Source organism: Caretta caretta, chromosome 9 (genome assembly GCF_965140235.1).
Source record: "Caretta caretta isolate rCarCar2 chromosome 9, rCarCar1.hap1, whole genome shotgun sequence".
Classification (NCBI taxonomy): Eukaryota; Metazoa; Chordata; order Testudines; family Cheloniidae; genus Caretta; species Caretta caretta.
This window is the reverse complement of record NC_134214.1, coordinates 62,000,075-62,020,160: the sequence shown is the minus strand read 5'-3', so window position 1 is coordinate 62,020,160 and position 20,086 is coordinate 62,000,075. Positions and strand designations below refer to the sequence as shown.

Sequence of the window (20,086 nt, the reverse complement as noted above, 5' to 3'; positions counted from 1 at the left end):
AGTCAGTGGAGATATGCCAATATACATCACCCTGCACCTGGCCAGAGCTCAATTCTGTGCCTTCCCCAGGTTTTGTTGGCTTCTTGGTAACTACTGAGCGAGAGATGAATTTGTTACCAGCTGTGATCCCCCTAACAAGAGCATGAGGACAGTCTATTGCCATCTTCAGAACAGCTTCAGGGTTTTAAACCACTGTGTGCCCATCAGCAGAAGGAAGCAGAAAATGAATTACAACTTACAGCAAATAAATGTCCAACTTAACTGAGTTTTATTATGGGTGAGGATTGTTATTTTGTTTGGGTTAATGTTTGCTTAGCAGTGGCTTTGAACGTGTAATCAATGTGAATATCCGGGTGATTTTGCTGTAATATCTGAAACTTTTCTGGTAAGCTAAGATAGGCATTTAACCAAATAAATTCCTTCATCTGGCATGGAAGGGCACTAATTGTAAACCAACTGTATTATAGACAAACTCTTGGCAATTTATTGGAGATCATATTTGGCCACTGTCAGATCTCAGTGACTAACAGTCAGTCTTGTCATCTGGACACTTCAGCCTGTACTTGACAACAGAGATATATAGTTTCTCAACAGATAAACATAGGCCAAATCCTCAGCTGTTTTAAATCAATGTAACATCATTGGGGTAGCTATGCTGAGAGGATCTGGCCCATGAGATTCCAACATATGGACCAATGATTGATCTCAGTGTCAGATTCCTAGCTTGCCCTCTTGCAGAATTATGTGCATTGTACTGCCCCAGCCGTGGGTGTGGCCAACCATTTATTATAAAAGCCGTTATATGCTTGTATAACTAAGGTCCTACTTAACCTGCGAAATTGCAGAAATTGTGGATTCTGCAATATTAGACAGCAGGGGAACCCGCTCTCAGCCCCAGGTGGCCAACAGCGGGAAAATCACCAGAAAGGAATCATGTAAATAAGGTCTATTATTACTTTTCTGCCATTTTCCATGGCTTGCCTGCAACTGAGCTGCAGGGTTTGTGACAAGCACCCCACGATTCAAGCAGGCCGTTATTTAGAAGTATTCAGAATAAAGCAAGGGTTCCTTGTGATGAATCCCTTGTAGCAATAAATCTTTCTGCAAATAAGCTTGTACTTCGAGTCTTTATTTTGAAAGGGCTGTATAAACAAAATGACATATAACAGTCTAGATTAGCAGCAATGTAGACAGTTGAAAAACAAATTAGTGGCGGTGAAATTCTTTGTTTCCATGAAATCCCCCCCGTGCTGGCAAAAGCACCAGTTTGGAACCAGCCCATGTCCTGAACTACAGCAGAGAATCTAGCTCTGTCAAAATCTTAGGTCTGCTAAACAACATCATCACCAAGAAATAATATGCTGAACAGGTAATTTCATCCAAGTGATATCAAATGTGCCTGCATGAAGAGCATATTGGAAACATGTAACATTAATCAATAATCCCATGTCTGTTCAATAAGCATGTTGTATACATTGTATATTCCTATATCTCCGTATATAAAGAGTGGTGTATGTCTTACCATACAGCATATAACAGTAACCAGAAACAATGCAAGATTGTTCAATCAAAGTTTAAATCATCATACAGGACATTGATCGATAGATTTACAGATCATTTGTTGGGTCTAGAATACCTGGCTGTTGACCCTAATGCTGCCATATTTTCTGCTTGATCAGCGGAACTAACTAATAATGATCTAAAAGATGACTGGAAGAGCAGAGGTGAACATTAAGAGAAGTGTAAGAACATAAGAAAGGCCATACTGGGTCAGACCTATGGTCTATCTAGTCCAGTATCCTGTCTTCTGACAGTGGCCAATGCCAGGTGCCCGAGAGGGAATGAACAGAACAGGTAAGTGATCCGTCCCCTGTTGCTCATTCCCAGTTTCTGGCAACAGAGACTAGGGACACCATCCCTGCCCATCCTGGCTAATAGCCATTGATGGACCTATCCTCCATGAACTTATCTAGTTCTTTTTTGAACCCTGTTATAGTCTTGGCCTTCAGAACATCCTGTGGCAGAGTTCCACAGGTTGACTGTGCAGGTGTACATTAAGATAAGCACAAATTTTGGTGTTGAGAATCCTCACTGACTAGGATAGCATTCTGAACTGAAAGAAGTTTTAATTACTCTTTTGGGGGAAAAATACTCTGCCCCTATTGGGAACACTGGTTCACAGATATCCCAGAATGCATCATTCTTGGAGATCAGTGAGACTTCTGGGTATTTGTAATGGAATGTTCTGGGATACCTTCAGCAAATCAAGCAGCACCAAATATTCATTAAAACTTATTTCTCTTACACACACACACTCTTTCACAGCCTGGCTAACGGGGTTATTAGGCACTGAAATCTGTGTTTGGACTTCATTTTTGCTCTGCAGTTCACTTTGAATGATAGAAAGATTCTGTCCTTGAAAGAAGGGAATTAGTGTTCCAATGTGATGATGCTTCACTCAAACATCTTGCTCTTACAGGCTGGATGCCAGCTGGGAGCTGTCTGGCAGGTTCTCCAGGTTGTCCACTGTCGTGATGATGCTGTTCACCTTGTCCTCTGGGAGCACGTGAGACGCATTGGATTGGAATTTCTTCAGGAGCGATTCTCTGCTTAGGGGCTTCCTCCAGTGCCCATAAAAAGTGTCACATCTGCCTGTCAGCACATCTCCATTCTCCAGGACTAGTGCTACCTCCCCATACATCTTGTCAAAGTTGGCTACGTTGTCTTCAGGGTGCTCCACCAGCACCTTGTCCAGCAGCTCTGTCAGCTCCTGCCGATGGAGGCAGCCATCAGTGAAGGAGTTGAGGCCCACCTCGCCATCCAGCAGGGCAGTGCAGGCATTGAACTGGAAGGAGTGTCGAGCCTGGTGCTCAGACTCTGGGAAGGGCCTGTTGATGTACTTGGACGCCGGGATCCTCAGTAGAATGGCACGGATCAGAGAGGGAGAGAAGGAGCCGGAATAGTTGATGAGCAAGTTTCTGACTGACGCGGCAGCATCCACAATCCAGTGCATCCCTAGGTGGGCTGGGAAACGTTTGAAAGCGACGTCTTGCTTCTCCAAGAGGAACTCGTGGCTGTTTGCTGGCAGGGGCAGCAGTTTGGGCCGATAGTCACCATAGAACGCACTGAATCCAGAACACCCGGGGATGTCATCCAGGATGAGGGGGCTGGCCTCCATCCCCCGAGCAGCCAGAAGTGCCGCTTCCAACCCCAGGCGGGTGGCATTGCCGATATGCAGGGGCTTGGCTTGGGTGGCTGCATTTGCCATGGGTGCTCCTGCTAGGGAGGCAGCAATTGCTAAGGCATGAGCACACTGGGTCACATTCAGAGAGAGGAGCTTTGCTGTGGCGGCTGCGCTGCCCATGGTGCCCACCACAGAGGGAGGATGGAACCTGAAAGGGAAACCCCAGCAATGATCTCACCGCAGCAGGGGGCTGGAAAGCCCTGCCTGCATCTTGCATAGGAAGCCCCCAAGTGCCACTGAAGGGCATGCCCATGGCACCAAGGCCATTGCAAAACAGCGGGCCAGACCCTGCGCTGGTGTAAGCCGTTACTCCACTGACATTGATGCTGATTTACTATGGGAGAGGGAAAACACCAGAGTGAGCCTAGGCATCCCGTTTTTGCTTTGAGTCATAAGAATCTAAATACGTAGGGCCTGTTTCCCCGCTGTCTGGCACCGGCTATCATCGCTCACACCAGTGCACAGTGGATGTCAGATGCTTCTGTTCTGATCTGGTGACGTTTCACACCCACGCTGGGCAGGTGCCAATGACGACACATGGGAGGAGACCAAGCCCCTGCTATCTCATGGTGGATGTGAGTGAGTTGGCAGGACAGATCTACTCTGACAGAATCTCTGAAAACATTAAACAACAACAACAAAAACGAGGAGTCCTTGTGGCACCTTAGAGACTTACAAATTTATTTGGGCATAAGCTTTCGTGGGTTAGAATAACGGACAGGCAAACTATAGTGAATGGAGTGTGATTTCACCGTGACCTCGTGTTTGTTCCTCAAAACTAGTTAGCTAGCACTTGCCCCATCACAGAGGACTATAGTGAGGTCATCAGAGGTCATTAAGGTGCAACACTGGATTAATGATGCCTAACCACCAGCAAGTGTGTGGGCCAGACCATGAGTCCTTACTCAGTGTCAGCAGTTTGACTTCACTGGGAGTTGTTATTGATCAAGGATTTGGACCTAAATTTGTAGAATTCTCACTGACTCCTTTTATAAGCCCGCTAGCCCTTGTTCCACACACTGTAGATATTGATTAAAGTAGATCTGGGGTGAAATTTTCACCCCAAACTTCTTTTCAGAGAAAAAAATGCAGATTCAATGACACCAAAACGTTTTGCAAATTTGTGTTTTTTGCCAATTTTTTTTTTTAACAAAATGAACAAAGTCAAAAAATTCAAAATATTTGTATTGTTTGAATTGAAATGACTTTTAGTTTCCTTTAATTTTATTTTTTAAAATATTCAACAAATGTTTAAAAAATGGTCAACACAGAAATGAATCTTTCCAGTTTTGTCAAAGCAAAATGTTTCATTCAACCTAAAACCAAAACACAACTGACTTTTTGATCAGCAGAAAATTTCAAAAATGTTTGGTTTTGGGCTGACCTGAAAAGAATTTTTTCCAATTTTTCAAAATCACCAACTAACTGAAAACTCTGTTAGTCGTGCAGACCTATAGACAAGAGGACTCTTTATCAGACTGTCATTTACTCTGAGAGAGACTGGCTGTTTGGGGCTAGTGTCTCACTTTTGCAGATTCCTGAAGAGTTTAATAAGGTAGCCCCTAGACTGCAGTGCTAAGTGAATCACACATAGGATGGGTCTGGCTCTACTCCAGAATTTCTGATTTAATTTTCTCTGCCGCATGCTAAGTCTTGCTAAGCTGCACTGCCCTGTGCCCTGTTTACTGAAGCACGATAGATTTACCTCTTAGGAATATTGTGAGCCTCCGTGGAGAAACGCATAAGCCTTCCTTGCACCTCAATGCCCACATTGAACGCTAGCAAGAAGTCCAGGCCATTGGGTTTGGAGCTTGGAGGTAGCATCTGTGAAGCTGCTAGAAGAGCGGGCAGCACAGCCCCTGAGGGGTGAGTGGCAGGGTGCCAGGTGTCATCAAAGTCCATAGAGTGAGCCTGGCACAGGGGAGAGGCAACAGCCAGGTGAAAATCATGTTTGTACAGCACCTAGCATAATGGAGTCCAGGTCTATGACTGGGGCTCCCAGGTGTAACCACAATACACATGCAGCTTCTAATATTAATAATGAATCTCATAACAACATCCCTGGGTTATTGGTGCTCACTGGCACTGTGATAAAAGTGCCACTGACAGGAATGCAGAGCAGAGACACATGAACTTTCACCTCTCCTGGTCCCAGTCACAAAAGGCCCACACTTCAGTCACGTGACGGGCCAGTACCAGTGTTTGCTGTTTCAGGTACATCAGGGGGTGTGGCTATCCCAAAGCATTCTGTACCATTAAACAGCCTCTTCTGGAAGAGAAAGCCTTACCGCAACTCCATTAGTGAAGGCAGCCAGGGCAGGGGACAGCTTTAACCCTTTCCTGCCATAGACAGAGCTAACGGCATTTGAAGCATACAGCTGCTGTGGAAGGGAGAGAGTCCAGTAAGAGAGAGCAGGGCACGGTTGCGTTCTGAGAGTAGTAACCTAAAGCAGTTGTGCTGCCTCGGTGCTATTTTCACCACATGGGATTCCAGGCAACGGGCACCTCTCAGATACACAGAGTGTCATCATAATACAAACACAATAAAATTTCAGTTAAAGGGCTTAGCTACTTCTCCCTTTACACTAACCTGAACATCTGAAAGTACATGGCTAGCGAAGGAATTTGCTACCAGTTTATGCAGGGAAGCCTGTAGCCGGGGCGGGACTCACCCCTGCGGCGCCTCCTCCTGGTCGTCCAGGGAATTAGCGTTTCCAGCCTCCGGAGCGCTCTCTGCAGACTGGTGTCCCACTTGCCGCTGGGCTCCGAGTCCCTCCCGGACCCTGGTGCCCCTTTTATGCTGGGGTGCTGCCCCCTGGCAGTACCCCCACAGATCTGGGTCTCCCCATCCCCGGGGAACCCCCACCCTCTATCCCCGCCTTGCCTCAGTCTTTGGCTACTGTCAGTCACCATCTAGCCCCTGCTCCCTGGGGCGGACTGCAGTATAATTGCCACTCATCATCGGCAAGGAGGGTCTGGACCTGCTGTTTCTGCCTACCCTTGGGCTGTCCTCTGCAATCCCAGTACCCTTTTCCGAGGCCTTCATCAAGGCCTGCAGCCTGGGGGTTTCTCAGGCCAGAGCTCCCCAGCTCCTCTGGCCTTGCCCCAGCCCTGCTCCACTTTAGGTACGCTGCTCAGCTCTGAGCAGTCAGGCCCCTCCCTCTCAACATCTAGAGAGAGACTGTGTCCTCCTGGCCCACTAGCCTCTTATAAAGACCAGCTGGGCCCTGACTGGGGCAAGGCCAGTGGTGAGCTGGAGCCAGTTCGCACGAACTGGTTGTTAAATTTTGAAGCCGGTTTAGAACCGGTTGTTAAAAGAGTGGGCAAACTCCAGCCTGCGGGACTGTCAAGGTTCCTCCCCCACTCTGAACTCTAGGGTACAGATGTGGGGACCTGCATGAAAAAATCTCCTAAGCTTATCTTTACCAGCTTAGGTCAAAACTTCCCCAAGGTACAAAATATTCCCCCCCGTTGTCCTTGGACTGGCTGCTACCACCACCAAACTAATACTGGTTACTGGGGAAGAGCTGTTTGGACGCGTCTTTCCCCCCAAAATACTTCCCAAAACCCTGCACCCCACTTCCTGGACAAGGTTTGGTAAAAAGCCTCACCAATTTGCCTAGGTGACTACAGACCCAGACCCTTGGATCTTAAGAACAATGAACAATCCTCCCAACACTTGCACCCCCCCTTTCCTGGGAAATGTTGGATAAAAAGCCTCACCAATTTGCATAGGTGACCACAGACCCAAACCCTTGGATCTGAGAACAATGAAAAAGCATTCAGTTTTTTACAAGAAGACTTTTAATAAAAAATAGAAGTAAATAGAAATAAAGAAATCCCCCCTGTAAAATCAGGATGGTAGATATCTTACAGGGTAATTAGATTCAAAAACATAGAGAACCCCTCTAGGCAAAACCTTAAGTTACAAAAAAGATACACAGACAGAAATAGTTATTCTATTCAGCACAATGCTTTTCTCAGCCATTTAAAGAAATCATAATCTAACACATACCTAGCTAGATTACTTACTAAAAGTTCTAAGACTCCATTCCTGTTCTGTCCCTGGCAAGAGCAGCATACAGACAGACACAGACCCTTTGTTTCTCTCCCTCCTCCCAGCTTTTGAAAGTATCTTGTCTCCTCATTGGTCATTTTGGTCAGGTGCCAGCGAGGTTACCTTTAGCTTCTTAACCCTTTACAGGTGAGAGGAGCTTTCCCCTGGCCAGGAGGGATTTCAAAAGGGTTTACCCTTCCCTTTATATTTATGACAGGGACCGTCCTGTCCGGCCCGCCTGAGGTCTCAGCTGGGGAGCTCCCCTGAGAATCCCTTTTTAATTTTTACTCACCTGGCAGCGCTCCGGGTCTTCGGTGGCACTTTGGTGGCGGGTCCTTCACTCGCTCTGGGTCTTCGGCGGCACTTCAGCGGCGGGTCCTTCAGTGCCGCCGAAGACCCGGAGCGACTGAAGGAACCGGTTCCTCAGCTTTTGGCAGCTCATCACTGGGCATGGCTGCAGCTGTGGCTATCTCCCCAATCAGCCAAGGCTTGCTGCTTTCCCTAACAGCAGCCCTCTCGCAGCCTCGGGCCTCTGCCAGGGCTGATTTCAAGCCTTTCAGGGCAGGCGCAGGTAACCATCCCGCTACAAAGTCAAAAACAACAATGGCTCTTTCCAGTCACTGATCTCTAGGAATATAATTTCAGCCAGCGCTTCCTGTTTTCTCCCTCCCAGTGTTACTTGGTGCTGTTCTGTACAGAAGAGCTGTGATACATTTGTTGGCAGCAAGAGCTTTGGTGTCAGCTCTCAGCATTTGCCAGGGGAATGCACTCATGATTGTGACTTTGTGCATTGAAAGCAAAATTCACCCTGCTGCAAGGGCTATGCATGATTACATCCTACTTACGCCATAAAATAAGAGACTGAAGCACTGCATTGACTTTGTGCTGGTTCTCTGCCCAGGGAGCACAGCAGTACCATATTAATGGCAACAAGGGCATGGTTGGGTATTGCCCCTACCTGACAATACCGCAGGGCAATATTGAACACACGAGTTGTGCTGCCCACGAGGCCAACCCCAATGCTGTCAAGGATCATCCTCTTGCTCCGGTGACAAACAACTTCAGACAGATGCTCTGGCCGGACTCCATGGATGAAGGATGCAAAGCTGCTGGTCACAGTCTCCTCTGCAGCACTACTCTCCAGCACTGTGGGGATAGGTAGAAAGAGGCAAGGATCAGCCAAGTTGCGGGACAGGATCCAAAGGGTTAATACGTAGGGCCCCATTGTGCCACCCCTGCTCCCATGAACTAGTAACCTGCTTGTCAAAGAGTCCTATTGTTTTGAATGGACCTGCTCAGGGAGTGAGTCGCTACTTAACGTGAGCGAATGTGGCTGAACCTACGTAGCCCTTGTTTTGAGAGGAAGGATTGTCTAGTGGTAAGGAGGTAAGCCTAGGAGTTAGGAGACCTAGCTTGTGTTTCTGCCCTGTGTGACCTTCAGCAAGTCACTTAGAAGCTCTGTGCTTCAGTTTCCCGTGTGTAAAATAAGGATAACAGCATTGCCCTCCCTCCCCAGGGTTAGGAGGATAAAAATTTTAGAGATTGAGATTAATACAATATTCAATGTATTATATATGCAAACTTACTATTATATTGAAAGTAATATTTTATTTTAAAATTGTAGGGATTTTATTTTGAAATACTGAAATTTAATATTTTAATATAAGATGAAAGTCAAAATGAAATGGATCTAAACGAGAAAGTCAAAATGAAACATTTCAACATTATTTAAATGAATTGAAAATTTCATCAAGATTGATACGTTCCCATAAAACATTTGGATTTTGACAAAATTGCATTTTTCGACTGAATCCTGTTCTGTCAAAATGTTTTTGAGCAGCTCTAATGAGGAGTAAAGTCACATTTGAAACTTTCACTTTCAAATATCATGGCAACTGACCCACAATTTGTCTAAAAATGTGTATGAGTCTCACTCAGGTCCGGAGGCTCATATTCCACTTGTGAAGACAGCTGTGAGTCTCATCAGTGATTCATACATTTACAGAGATTGTATAAAACATTGCAATATGACCCTACTACATGCAGCAGTTTGCAAACCTCTGCCTTACAAATTTGTATCTCCTCCATATATCTAGAGTACATCCCATGCATGGTACAAATAAAGCATCAGTTCATTAAAGGGCAGGGAAGCAATGATGCACAGCAACGCTGTAGATATAACAGAAAAGGTATGACTGCAGCTGCATTTCAGCAGAAATTTCTGACAGCTTCCTTCACCACAGGGTAATTCAGTGTAAAGTAATATCTATATACCCGCCCATCAATATATAAATATTGACAGCAGCTTTCCCCCCCCCCATCTGTGATATGCGCTCTTTAAAAACAAGAGGTTAATAAAAAGGCCTTATAGCTTAGACTTGGCTAGAGTCAATGGTTGTGCATGGATTATTTTTAATTACTGTATTTTTTTATTTAGTCACTTTCTTTGATCAACATTTGTTATATCTAGTGTAAACACGAAAAAGGTAAAATGACCAACTATGAGAATCTCTAGGACTTAAAAAAAATAAAATCTATACAGCAAAATTCTGCTCTCTGACATTAGTGCAGGAACGCTGGGTTTATACCGCTGTAGCTGGGACTAGAACAATGGCAGCATACAGTGCATAGGCCCACACAGTGAATTATTCTAAACAATTTTAATAACTAGCCCTAGATTAAATATTTAATAAATGACAATGCAGGTGCATAGGAGAGGATAGTTACCATTTAAACATTTAAGTACATGGTTATAGTACAAGTGAAATATTCATCAGCCTTTCTCAGACAAGATTCCCTATGACATCAGTGCGAGCTCTGCCTAATTAAAAGTTGCATAAAATAGGTAAATGTGTGTTTTGATACAGGGCCAATAATCACCTTTATTTACCTATATGTTATTTTGTTCCTGTTCATTCAGCTTGAAATGTAATAATAATTTACTTAAGCTGGTCTTTAAGTGAAATCATAACAATAATAATCATCATAATAATACATTTTGTCTTCCAAGAATTTAAGAGACTTTTCTAAGTTTAACCCAGTTCCTAGCAATTATTTTTACATATTGACATATTGGAAGACTTTAAAAAAGAGAGAGAAAGAGAAATGTTTCTTTAACTGAGAGATACAAACCTTGAGCAGAAATTTTGTGTACCTGTCGGGAAGCTGCTAAAACCTTTTGGGATCTCTAGAGACAAGAGAAAGATACTGTTTGTCATATAAAGCAACCAGGCATTTTAAGAACACTTTCATTGCTTGCACTGAAAATCCTTCGTTGTAAAAAACTGACAGTTAAAACAAGAAGTAGGTAAACTGAACCCAGTTCCAAAGCTGTTCGCTAACTAGAAACCAGTCCGGTAAGGGTGCCAAGAACAATCCAGGGAAAGGAAGCACTCTGTTGGAATTTGCAGGATAAAGTTTTAAGATTCAGAACCGCCAGGCAAGCCCATTACAACTGTGAACAGGACAAATTCTGAATAGATATTAAGAATATGAAGTACAGATCATTCATTAAAACATTATAGCTCTATACAAAAATACATGGAATACATTGAAGAAATAGATAAAACATGGACCATTTTAGTAGGTCAAAAAGGAGTCAATGAAAACCGGCTAATTTTTTAAACATTGGGTCAGATCCCCAGTTAGTGTAAAATTAAATGATCATAGATCCAGTGAAGTCAGTGGAATTATGACAAATTTAAACCAGCTGAGGAGCTCCCCAAAACCTAATTAAAATCAAACAACCTAAACCACTGAATGAGCTAGGGATAGATTTTCAGCATGAAATAGCATTACCTGTAAAGTTGAGTAGACCATTCTGATGGTTCTAAATGTGTCTGTTGATTTCTCTTGAGCACTGGGAAGGTCTCCTCAAGTAATGGTAGAGGTGTCTGTTTGGTGTCAGTGTTTATATACCCTTCCAAAGCCATTTGAATTTTGCTTTGCATTTGTCTACAAATGAATTTCAAGACTGGTGACATCAGCAGCTGGGCTGGTAGGGCACATATGGTGTTTTTTTCCAGTTGTGGGGCAGTAGATTGAAGGAAAACCCCTTTCTTTTCAGGAAATACTAAGGGAAAAAAACAAAGGAGTGACCGAAGTCAAGGAAAACTCAGCTTCTAAAATACCAAAGGTGCCAATGTGTGAAGTAATCTGTCATGAGCTCCTCCTACTCTCTGATGAGGACTATAAAACTGTTACTTACCAGGAAATGATAGGGAGAAGAAAGTTTGCTGCCACTCAGCTGAAGTATCTTCATTGCAGGTAACTCATGCATGAGAGATATATGTTTCATATGAGCTATTCTTTGCTGCAGGTTCTACTGTATTATTTTCTGTTTTGTTATTTGCCTTCATCGTCTCATAATGCTGTTTCTTTCTATCATAAGCTCTTCCATTTTACCTCTTGATGCTCTGCAGGTTCATCATCAGATTCATCTAGAAGTCAAATCTATTTTTATTTTGTACATTACTGTGGATTTTCTGAACACTTTATTCCTATTTAACAAGTAGTCATGTCCGTACTTCAAGTCAATGAAATTTTGTTTCACTGGTCCCAGAGGCAAATAGAACATGGGAAAATTTCATATTAAACAAATTATTATATATACAGTGCTAATTTAACACAATGATTAACTCCACCGTATGACACATAGATAACCTTTAATTCACTACCAAATATCTGCCATTGGCAAGCTCCTCAGCTAGTGACATCAATGTAGCTCAGTTGACCTCATGCTAATTTATACCAGTTGAAGATCTGGGTCATGGTACGTACTTCTTTTTTTAACTGTTATGTAGTGTTGCTGTGCACCATTAAACCCCTGTCATGTAATTACCCAGAAATGGTTTCATTTCCTGTCTTTGCATATAAAGTTTGTGAAACATCTTCGGGATAGCCATTGCTCTATAAAATGTCATTATCTTTATGATGGCATGACATAAAATGGCAGCAAACAGTCACTGGAGGTAAGCATTCCACAATGAAACATGTGGAACAAAATTTCACTGGAATTAAAATGTACCTGATGATATTTTATGCTTTTCTATTCATCTTTGCATAAATGTACAATATTTTGCGAGCATATCATTTTCTTCAGGGCAGTCGAGTAAGGTACCACACACTAGTAACTGTGGCATCCTTCAAGGATGATACTGTTTGCAGTGGCTTATCAGCAAGCAACAGGTCTGTGTTATACTTGTGAAATGCCACTGAACGAAATGAGGCTGGCGAGATGTAACAGAGAAGGATGGGGGAAAGGAAGAGGAGATTCTTATCATAAAGATGGCAAGCTAAGGGACAACAGTATGGGCTGTCTAAACAGGGAGGCTGCTGTGCCTCTTAAAAGATACCGCAGTTCAGTTGCGGTGCTGCCCACATAGCATACATTCATACGTCACACTGAATGAGTGCAAAGGAAGAAAGCAAAAGCTGTGGCTGTGTGAAAGCAAAGAAGGACCCATGAGTTCAGGAGCCATGTAGGCAAACCCCTAAGTAGAGGCCATATGCTGAATTTAAGAGAAATAAGGAAAGGAAATGCAGAAGTATTGGCCAAGTGGTCTAGTCCTATTAGGAGATGTCTCTAGTTCTCTTGTCTCTACTGGCCTTTCTAGGGGGTTATAGTATTTTCTTTATCCAATTTCAAGCAAGTCCATTTATTTGGCAGAGCCATCCTCAGCGTCTGACACATCATAAGGGCTAGGCTGTTTGCTACAAACTCTGTGCATGGTATGGCACATTGAAATACTTTTCCAGGGTCAATCCAGGGATCCAATGGATTCCCACCTTGATCTGGGGTTGGAAGGAGGAGTAGTTTACCACTAGTCTATATCAGCAACAAATTGTGACACCACATCAGCTTAGCTGCACTGGCTGGAGCATGGGAGGACGGGGGGGGGTGGAGATCTGGGTAGTCCATGCACTGCATAAAGGAGATGCTTACTCTGCCTTATGCTACTATGTGGCCTACAGGCCAAAGATCCCCTCACCATAAAAAAACTAAACAATATCAACCCCATCTGGGTTCAAAGCTGGGGATGTTTGTGGCTGAGGTTTTCACTCACAAAATGCAACTTTCCGACTTCAGCTCAGAGGACAGATGCTCTGGGAACCCCATCCTCACTGTGGTGCACTAGAAAGCAAGCAAAGATATTATCAGCATCATTGACCTGCAGGCAGAGGAACAGGTACTTAGGAAGTACCAGAGGCAGTGGCTGTCCTAAATGAATGGGATAGCAGTGATTAGTGGCCCTGGGAATTCTTTGAATCAGCAAGTGCCTCTAATGTTTCCATGAAGCCACTTGTTTGACATACCCTAAGACCAGCCCAGGTCTTTCCTTATGCTGTATCCTGGACAGTGTGATCTAATGGAAAGAGTGACGGAAGGTGTCTAATGCTTTGGGTGAATATCAACATGCCATATGGTATGCGATGCAGAGGTAGGATTAGTCTCTAGATACCTAATGCTGGTCTCTCAGCATGAGATGGATGTAGAAATGGGAAGTCATAGGAACCTGAAAAGGGGCTGAAGAGGATTGTTATACGCACATAAATGGCAGATTCCATTTCCTGTATTTCCCTGTACTTCCTCCCACTCCCTTTCCATCTCCTCTCCCTTGCATGGGGACCTGAAGTAACACTTTCGGGTACCTCTTCCCACAAGCTGGTAAATTATCCTACTCAGAAGCCATCTGTGATCCTCTTCTCACCTGTGTTGCAAACTGAGAGGAGAAGAACTTTTATTTATTTATTTATTTGGATTTAAAAATTATAAAGACAACTTGCCAAGGCTCTAGGCCTCCCCAACATAATTCATTACGCAGTAAATTAACTTTCAGCTGCATGAAAATCAGTTCTACAAGAACGCAGCTGGCCTTTATCATCCAGGAAGTATACCCTCAGCTTTCGCTAGGCACCCTATCAAACAAATGTCTTTTGCAGCATGCCTGGAAAGCCACCTGATTTGACCTATTTCAGACCAAAACATCTAGAGGAGCCTAACTCTGTGGTTCGACTCCAGGTGGGTTTGTACTCAAGTGGCTAGTCCAAGCAACTGCCTGTGATACCTCTGGCTCTGTTGTTATTTGCAGGATGCTACCTCAGGCAGAGCTGACACACGGCTGTCTACCTGAGCTGGGAAGCACACACCCAGCTGCCGCGTAGATGCACCATTCGATCCCAGTTCAGGACAGCACCTAAGCACCTGCTTAAAGTTAAGCACCCTCCCTGAACCAAGACGCTTTCTTGAAATGGGACCTTGAAATGCTCTAAGAGTACACTCAAACAAAGGTCTACACTTTCTTATAATTAAATAATTGCCTGAATGATTACAAGGTCATACATGGGCAAAAAAGGGGGAGAGTGGGGGGAGCTATTTTTAAAATGTTAACCAAGGGTTTGTTTGTGTTTTTCAAACTTCATGAAAGTTTTGGGCACAGATTCAAGTCAGAGTTTTAGGTAAAAGTCTATGCAGTGTTTATTGTATCCAGGCTGGGCCATCTGTACTTAGTTCCCTGATTTTGTGAAAATACGAGCCCTTGTAATGTGTGTGAGAGGGAAGAAAAATGAGGTTTTTGTACAGCGCGCTAAGCCAGGATTCCAATCGTTGCAATAGCACTGAGGCGTCAGTTCAGGAAGTAGAAATACTCAGACTGTTAAAGTTAGGGACATGCTGAAGTACCTTTGCTGAATTGGGGCCAAAGGGGAGTCTAAAGTCATTCCATTTTCCCTGCTTGTTCCTTGCTCTAGAGAAGCATCTGTCATGTGCTATTTTCTTCGTATATCAATAGCAGCTGTGCTTTCTTTCCAAGAGGTATTTTTGGAAGCGGTTGGGAACGGGATACCATCCCCTTCTCCCACTGCCAGCTCCTTAAGGTCACCCCTAGTGCTCTAAAAACAATAATAATTTTTAAAAAGTGGGATTTTATTTTAGGCTTTGTGTCCTGAGGAAACCTCCTCAGAACAAACTCCTGCTAATGAGACTGAGACGTGCAGGTGAATGGAAATTCTGGGTTTGAAATATAACCATTACTCACCAGGAGCTGAAAGGGGCGGGGGGCACGGGGTAAGGCAGCGAGACTAGCCCTGTACAAGGCAGTGTAAGCTCACAGCTCAGAATGAGAATTTAACTCTCAGCCCCAGCTCACCCATGATGGGTTTATCATGACTATAACAGTCAAGACAAGAGGAAGTGATAATCCAGGGAATGAAGAGGGTCTCTCTGTAGGATTGAGACAGTGTTAGAACCAAGGAGCTCTAAACTTATATTTATATTTATAATTATTTATATTGTGGTAGCAACTAGGAGTTGCAGTCATGTACCAGGACCCCATTGTGCTAGGTGCTGTAAAAACACAGAACCCAGATGCTCCTGTTCTCAAAGAGGATTCTGTATTGCTTTGATCTTGCTTCCCAAAAACACTTCCAGGACAGCTTCCTGCTATGTGTAAAACAGGATTGGGTTACATTGTGTCAGACAGATGACACCTACTGATCAAGTTATTTCTGTGGCCTCCATCACTATAATATCTGGAGCCCAGATCCAAAGGTATTTAGGCACCAAACTCTCAGTGAACTTCTTGGGAGTTAGGCACCAAAATATCTTTGAAGATCTGGGCCTGAGCGACTACCAAGCATTAATGGTGTTATCCTCAATGCTCCAGGAGGCAGGGGAGTAAAAACCCCATTTTAAAGGTGAGGGACTGAGATACAGAGAGGTTAAGGCCACAATTTTCAAAAACAGAACTCCAATTTTAGGCTCCTAAATCCTGATTTAAGCTCCTGAATAGATGAGCTAATTTTCCATAGTGCTTTGCTCCACAGTTAAGGCTGAACCAGGATTTTCCCTTTGACCTGACCTCAAAACTTCTCCAGAGCTGAAATAGTGGCTCATTTTGACAATTATATTGTTCTCCTGGAAGTGGTTAATGGCTCCCCTCAAGTGGGTCTTTGATCTATACATAACCACAGACCCGGTTAAACCTGATGGGTGTGGTAACCACAGTTCTTTCAGGCTAAATGGAAGGAACAATTAAGCCCATTTATGGAATAAGATAGCTAGAGCCAATAGAAGCTACTGCCCAAAGCAATGGGTGGCATAGCAAAGTGAGAACTAAACTAAGCCGTATGCTCTGAGGGGTTTCCCTGGGACTGGTTACAAATGCAGGGTCTAGGAGATTGCTTGGTATAAAGTGTGTATGAGAGTCATAGATCCAAGCGACAGCCAGCAGACCACGAGAGAAGCAGTGGTGAGCATGGCCCTGAGAGGGAGCAGAGAGACAGAGCTTCTTGGGGCACAGGACTGGCTGGAGCAGCAGACTTGAAAAGGCAGGCTTGAGCAGGGAAACTGCCGTGGCTGTTTGTTTCTACTGTGTTCAGGGAAACAGGACTTTATATACATTCTCTGTGATAACATCACAGAAATACCTGACTTGTATCATCAATTTCTCCTCCAGGAAACAACCTGGTAAGGCCCCAAATATTGGCCAACCACTCAGGCAAAAAGGGCAGCCACATTATACACACACACACCAATTAGTGATGTGACTTGTTAACATTAGCCATTGTTTTGTCTGGAAGGAAGACAGGTCATGGTGAGCACAGAGGGTTTTGCGGCCGTGTTCTACAGTGAGCCATCGGTGCTGGGGCTCCTCTCGAACGTGATCAGCGCTTTCCTCGTGTGCCTGCAGAACTTCTCCTTTGCTCATACCAACGTCAGACCTGAGGGAGTAGAAAACATCCTGGCAGGTGAGTAGGGGATAGGCTCTCTTCCAGAACAATGGATCGCAGTCCGATTGGCCTTAGTCTTGCAAGGAAGGCTATAGGTGAATTCTTTCTGCTGGGGCGATACACAAGAGTTGAGCCCAGACGTATGTAGATGGAAGTACAGAGGTTATGCACATGCTCTAGAACAGTGTCCCCTATCTTCCTGGGCAACTGTGCCCCCCAGGTTAAACCCTTGCTGTACCAGCCAGTGCCTTCCCATCTTCTGCTTAGCTGTGTGCACTAACCCACACTGGAACTTGGGCTGAATGTACTGGAGGGAGGGCAGGAGCACAAGAGCTCAATTTAGAGGCTCATCATTAAGGTAGGGAGAGGGGCTTCAGAAAACCAGTTACCAAAGGCTGCAGGACCAGTAGTAATACATGCATCAGCTCTAGGTAGCTCATGTGTATTTGGCAACAGTATTTCATTGTGCAAATCACCTGTTGATTGTTTATTTGCTAATGACACTTCTGTGTCATTTTGTTTGCCTCTCTTAGGGGTCCACCTCATTCTGATTGGAGGCCTGTCTCAACTCTTGGCTGGGTTCCTCGCTTTCCGGAAGTATGACCACCTGGGTGGCACAGCCTTTCTGGCATTTGCAGCTCTGTGGAGCAGTTATGGGGCCACCCGGGTCATTACAGGGGCATATCCCCCCTTAAACACAACACTAGCCTCAGAAAATGCCACTTATCTCCTCCCCACTGATGCAGCCCAGCCTTCCGCCAGTGAGAGCGCTGTTGCTGGGTTGGTGGCTTATATTTTCATTTCATTTATCCTCTCCTTCTGCTCAGCCACCGTAAACTACATCATGCCCTTTGTGTTTGGCGCCATCACCCTCACCCTGGTGTTCGAAGCAGTGGGGCTGTTTGGCCAGTGGGCGCTGGTTGTGTCAGGGGTCCTGGAGCTGGTCATTGTTGTCTGTGGGCTGTACGGAGCAGTAGCTCTCCTTTTCAAAGGCATCACCCAAAGGTATGTTCTGCCGGGCTTCGGGAACCCTCTCTTCAACGTCTTGCTGCTGGGCTCAGGTAACAGTGGCTCTTCCAAGACTATTGGGGAGGAGAAGAAAAAGAACACAAAGTATGCTGAGCCAATGGCCCTAAACCACTTATGTGACACCATTTCCCCCTTCATATTTGCCTTCTATGCTTTTGGGTACATGAAGACCTTCTACATAGGAGCCATATGGGTTAGCATCATCTCCATCTGCCAGCTCTTCTCCAGCTTCTACGGCTACTTGCGAGACGATGTTTATTACACCACCAAGTTTGGCGTCCACAGTCTGTACTGGCTGGTGATGTCTTGGGAAGAGTTCACACTTACTGTCTTCATCAGCATAGATGATGTACAGCAAAGCAGGATGGGAATGATTGGGGACTGGTTCTTCCTGGCCACCGCTTGCATGCTATTCCTGATGGCCTTCAATAAGGATGTTCTAGAGGTGCTGCAAAATGCCGCTTTCGTTCTTCTCACTATCTCCACCATCCACCAGATTCCAATTAGAGGAGCTTATGTGTTCTTTGGGGTTTCCTGCAGCCTTTACACGGCTATCTCGCTCTACGCCACTTTCGCAAGCCTCATTAACTCAATAGGTGAAAAGGCGCTGATCCCTATTGGTGCCCAAGTTATGTCCAGCTCAGTGCTCGAGAGTGTACTGATGAGTGTCAAAAGCTACCTCATGAGATCTAAGAATATCCCAGGGACCACCATCTGCGAGGTCTCTGATGCCTTGTTCTACATCTGCAATGGCCTGGCTGCACTCTCTGCCATCCAGGGTACTTTAAATGACCCCATCAGACAGTATCTCTCTATTCCCTCCGTGCTAATCCCAGGAGCCATATTTCAGCTGTATGTGTGTAGGATCCAGGTCCAAAGAGGGAGAAGATTTGGGTCTGTTCTTCCATTCTGCTATACTGCTATCTGGGCAACATGGACCTGGCTCCGGTTTGCAGGTAATAAAATTTCTTACTTATCTTTTGCTTATTCAGACCATGCCAATGCTTTTAAGAAGCAACCTGCCAAGTGGAATGTGATTTTCATGTCTTCTTTACACTAGCAACCTTCTTGAACCAGAAGCATTCCTATAACTTGTCCATGCATCCAGGAGATTCATTCCTACCCAAACCATTGCAAAGAGAAGCAAGATAGTGATAACATGAGAAGTGTTCTGATTTGTGTCCACAGAAATTAGCACAGCAGCAGTTGGTCCAATTACTTCATGTTCTGACAGCTTCAGAATTCTACGGTGAAATCCTGGTCCCAGTGAACTCAACTGAGTTTTGCCTTTGACTTCAGAGCAGCCAGGATCTCACCCCTAATGATTTTTGAATCAGCAATCTGACTATCCTAAAATAAGAATTGATAAAACTTTTGATTCAGGCACCAGGAAAAGCTCCAAGCTTATGCTTCAAAAGCTTCCAATATTCAATACACTTAGCTACCGTCACCAAAGCAGTTCTAATGATGAGTGACCTTGGGAGTCAAAATTCCATTTTGTCGCTCAAGGTTAGCAGCATGCTCATATAATGTCCACCCCAACTCCCATTAAAGACAACGGCTTATCTGGAGCTGGCTGAGACCCACAGGGAGTATGGGAGAAAGCTGAATTGCTCCAAGAACAAACTACGGACTTTGTATTTCTATCTCCCAACCCCTCTGAGAACAGCAATTCACTAAAGCTTATCTCTCTCATCAAGAGAAGTTGGTCCAATAAAAGATATTACCTCATGCACCTTGCCTCACTTTTTACAAAGGGCAGGTAAAATGAAGTGACTTTCTTAACCTTCTGGCTCATTGTCACAGAATCACCAGTACTGCCTCTGTGTTAAAGACATTACACCCCAAATATGTTTTCATCCTTTGTGTTTCTTTGAAGAGGTCACCATACACAAATTCAGATTACAATTTCCCCCTGTTTTGGTGTTGCACTGTACTTGCTCACAACCAAGTTTGCTGGTGCTATTTCAGGTCACTTACTGAACATTGATGCTGCGAGTGATGGCGCATTCACAGCAGGATCTGTA

At 44.5% G+C, this 20,086-nt stretch overlaps 1 protein-coding gene across 1 annotated transcript; it reads right to left on the bottom strand.

Annotated features, from left to right (window-relative positions):
• Positions 1–2,284: 2,284 nt before the first annotated feature.
• Positions 2,285–11,120, bottom strand: LOC125642632 (cis-aconitate decarboxylase-like). The gene is made up of 6 exons (XM_048864284.1): positions 11,100–11,120; positions 10,434–10,488; positions 8,260–8,447; positions 5,533–5,625; positions 4,950–5,155; positions 2,285–3,392 (listed from the first exon to the last, which is right to left on the bottom strand). Exons 1-6 carry the CDS (start codon positions 11,118–11,120, stop codon positions 2,474–2,476), a joined length of 1,482 nt encoding a protein of 493 aa, XP_048720241.1. The 3' UTR covers positions 2,285–2,473.
• Between the last annotated feature and the right edge of the window lie 8,966 nt (positions 11,121–20,086).

Coding starts and splice junctions, on each gene's coding strand:
- LOC125642632 (XM_048864284.1), bottom strand. CDS start 11,120: ATGGTCTACTCAACTTTACAG. Junction 10,489..11,099: donor TGGTCTACTCAACTTTACAG/GTAATGCTATTT, acceptor TCTTGTCTCTAG/AGATCCCAAAAGGTTTTAGC. Junction 5,156..5,532: donor CCTTCACTAATGGAGTTGCG/GTAAGGCTTTCT, acceptor CCCCTGTGCCAG/GCTCACTCTATGGACTTTGA.